We start from the raw sequence: 3997 nt of genomic DNA, 5'->3' as shown, positions 1-3997 counted from the left end.
TTGGGTCACAGCAATATTTGGCCTTATCGTTGAAGTTCCTGTGCTTTTATAATCTCTCAGTTCTACAAGGTGTCCTGTCCCAGGACACATTAAGAACTAGCTATGGGGCCCTCTATCTGTCCATCCTTTCTGGGTAACCAGACTTTTGCTTGCTACCAGGACCAAAATGCCTGTTTCTCTCTCCCTTGGAATGTCTAGGAGACAGGTATAGAAAGGCAATGTCATGTTTGTATCTGTCTGTATGTCAAACAGAGGGATAAGTGTGAAGAGACAGACTGTCTCCTAGCTGGGTCAACCACAGCTTTTGGAGGTGGTGAATTGCAAGGATTCTTAGGCTTCCTGACATAGGACTATTGTACAGAAATTCTGGTAGAAGTTGTCATATAGGAAGACATACAAGAAAGGATTGAGGCATGAGTTGGCATAGCTGAGCTAGTAATGGCATAGAAGATGCCAATGACCATGTCTGTAGTCAGAGCCACAACAGAGGCCAGGTGAAAGGATGTTCAGCAAAGAAGGTACACAGCCAACACAGTGGGACCAGGACAGTTACTTTCCTCTTGGCCTTCCCCAGAATCTTAGCACCAGAGTGGAGTCTCATGGTATGAAATCTGGGGAGTAGATCTACATATAACATGCAGATGATGTACTCAGGAATTGCAAAGCCCCAAACCAATGTATAAATGTGGCTGGCTAGGAAACAGGCCTGCTCCAGCCTTAGGAAGTGTAGCTTACACCTGGGTACCTGTAACTCATTGTTGAAGACATGGACAAAGAAAAGAAGAGCAGACCCATGATGGTGATAACCAGCCAGATGCAAAGGCTGGCCCCTCTCTGGGTGCCTAGGCAATCCACAGGACTGGACAATGACCAGCACCACTAAGTAGTAATCCACACTCATCACAACCAGGAAGTAGATGCTGGAGAAGATGTTGTAGTGGTTGAAGGCTCCCCAAAGGGCTAGTACTGCAGCAGGTACTCACAGATGTTGGCTGGGAGCACCAGCACAGATCTTGGAATATACAGTTGGGAGGAGCATGTGGAGAATAGGTAGTGGCTCAGAGAAGGTGTGGGCTAGATGTTACTGTCCTCAGACAAGTTGGTGCTCACAGTAGTGGGGAAGTAGTTAGTAGCTCTGGTCACTCAGCAACATGCATCATGATAGGGCATGGAGGCTGATATCTGGGCAGGGGTCTCCTAGGCTAGATTCTGGGAAAGAAACAGAAATGCTACAATAGTCATAACCTCAAGTTCTCTGAAGCCATTCTCTCCACCCTGGACCCAGGCACTAGTGGGGCATAGAATTCTCCTCCAGCTTCCTAAATGTAGCCCATTTCCAAGTTCTGCTCATGTGAGAGCAGCTGTACATTCTCCTGGGAGGCTATGGGTTGGAGTGGCCCAGAGAAATCCTACCTACCATCCCCAACATACAATAAGTGGAAGCAAGGCTGTTGCTTATATAGAGGTGTATCTTTTAAGTGTTTCTCTGGCCACTTTGAATCTAAAAGTCCTTGCCTTCAGGAGTCAAGTCCTCACTCTCCCTAGTGCTATGCAAACCCCTGCTTGCCCAGATATTCCACTGACTTGTCCTCTGTCTAATGCCTTGTAGCTAGAAGATGGTAGCCTTGGGTTTTCAGTGTGTAGGCAGCTATGAGATGAAGGAGGAGGTATGAACCCTCTCTTTTAGCAAAGGTTGTAGTTAGTCTTGGCCAGCTGGGCGGGTGATTCCAAGACCCACTTGCCTGTTGGTGTCCCAACCTATTCTTGGTTACAATGCGAATGAGCAGGGAAAGGAGTGGAGGTGGGTCCTATTGTCTTGATCAAACCTCCTGGAAGCAAGCCCCCCCCCCCCGCCCCCCCACCAAGTGCTGAACTACAGTGCCTGCAGTTGGAGGTCTGGGATTCTATCCCCATGTTCCCTGCACCTACTTCCCCATTCCGTGTGTGTGTGTGTGTGTGTGTGTGTGTGTGTGTGTGTGTGTGTGACAACTTGCTGGTTGTCACCCAGTAAGTCTCAAGCGGGTAGCTGAGAGATGTGTTTTTGTTTGTTTGTGCATGCCTGTTTAAGGATGTGTTGCATTTGTTTAACTATTTGAAGCTGTGTTACTTTGCCTGTCTAAAACACCTGATTGGTCTAATAAAGAGCTGAATGGCCAACAGCAAGGCAGGAGAAAGGATAGGTGTGGCTGGCAGGCAGAGAGAATAAAGAGGAAGAGAAATCTGGGAAGAGAAGATCAAGGAACAAGAAAAGAAGGGGAGAGGTTACCAGGGGTTAGCCACCTAGGTACACAGCAAGCCATGGAGTAAGAAGTAAAGAAAGGTATATAGAATAGAGAAAGATAAAAGCCCAGAGGCAAAAGATAGACAGGATAATTTAAGAAAAGCTGGCTAGAAATAAGCCAACCTGAGGCCAGACATTCATAAGAAAGAATAAGTCTCTGTGTGAATATTTGGGAGCTTGGTGGCAGGTCCCCCAAAAGAGCCAAAGAGTAAAAACAACCAACTACAGTTGCTTTCTCAATTCTTTTCATTCCATGGTTTTTCTGCTGGGCCGCAGTTACTTAGTCTGAAGCCACATTCAGGAATACCAGGTGGGAGCAGTCACAGATACTGCCTTGTGGATACTGCACTCAAAGGTGGATCAACACTACTTAGTGGGTTTGTGGGTATATCTGGGGGGAGCACTTCACTTAAAGAGACAGAGCCACCTCAGGTTAACAGACATGTTCAGCAATCATGAGGAAAGTCTTTATTAAGCTGAATTTAATGAGTTGGGGGTGCTTGTGGGATAAAGCAGAGATACTGGGTCTGTTCAGATCTCTGGGAAACCAGAGGTGTTTGTTACAGGTTCAGGGTTGGGTCAGGTTTGACTGATCCCAGACTCTTCCCCTGGCAAAATGAGGTGGCCGGGTCTTCTGTCACCTAGTTTGTGTCCTGAGCCTTGCTCCCTGGAATCTTGCCAGCATAGAGCTGGCCAGTGCCCTCTGTTGTTATTGTTACTGGCAAGGGCAGAGGTCCTTCGCATCTCTCCTTACTCAGATTTAAACACATAAAATACCAACATACTGTTCATTCTCCATCTTTCTCCAGAGCTTGTTCTGGTTAAGTCTTCTCTCTAGTCCGGGGTTGGGGGGAGTGGTCTGGTATCAGAATGCTTTCCTGAGAGTATAGAACCCTTTCTCAACTTCCCACTAAGACCTCTGACTCCCTTTAGCCAACTCTTTCACCTTTCTAGTAGTTAGTCCAGTATAAAAGTCCCTCCCAGGCCTTTGTCTCCCTGTGCCTGGCTTGGGGAGTATCCTGGCTCCTCACCAAGCCGGTCACCTCTGAAGTGGGGAGAAATGGAGGGACAAACACGGTCCTGGGGTGGTGGTGGTAGGAGTGGAAGGGATGGGACTGGGAATGATGTGGATTGGGGAACTGAGGGTTATCAAATGTAGGAGCTAAGCTGCCACACCCCTTAGGCTGAAGCTGCTGTGGGTGCCAGTCATCTTGCCACGGGTTCACATGTGTGGAGACTCCAGATGCCTCCTTTCCCCTGTAGAAGCACTTCACCTGTGCCTGCTGCAGCCTGGCAGCTGTCTGTATAGCTCTCACACTTGAGCTAAAAGAGCTGCTTTGTTCTGCTTATGGGCGGGGCATTGTCCCAGAGGAGAGCTTTGCTTCATGAAAGGATCTTCACGTTCAGAAATGAAATTGTTCTTTGCAGCCTATTGGATGTGAGGGGAGAGGTCCTGGAGGGAGCCGTGTGTCAGCTGCACAGAGTGGGGGTGGTGAGGACCAAGTTTGCTGGAAGTGCTGGGGCGGGGTTGGTAGGATGGGGAGGATGGAGTGGGCAGGTGTGTGGTGGGTCAGCAGTCTGGATACTGTAGGCCTGCATTTGAGTCTCATATGTGACTGTGTGTGTTTGTCTCTGGAATCAGGAAAAGAACTTGTCACATTGTCTTTCCAGGACAGGGGGAAGATGAGGATGTGCCATCAGGCCGCTTGTGTGAGC

General features: G+C 48.4%; 1 protein-coding gene across 1 annotated transcript; it reads right to left on the bottom strand.

The window, feature by feature from the left end:
- Nucleotides 1-330: 330 nt before the first annotated feature.
- On the bottom strand, nt 331-3491 carry Npbwr2 (neuropeptides B and W receptor 2). The gene is given in 8 exon segments (XM_027419819.1): nt 331-434; nt 437-538; nt 541-768; nt 771-844; nt 846-948; nt 951-1006; nt 1008-1074; nt 3458-3491. Coding segments are annotated over 8 exon segments (768 nt in total).
- Nucleotides 3492-3997: the final 506 nt, after the last annotated feature.

The sequence above is a fragment of the Cricetulus griseus genome, chromosome 6 (assembly GCF_003668045.3).
Source record: "Cricetulus griseus strain 17A/GY chromosome 6, alternate assembly CriGri-PICRH-1.0, whole genome shotgun sequence".
NCBI lineage: Eukaryota > Metazoa > Chordata > Mammalia > Rodentia > Cricetidae > Cricetulus > Cricetulus griseus.
This window is presented reverse-complemented; position numbering and strand designations above follow the sequence as displayed.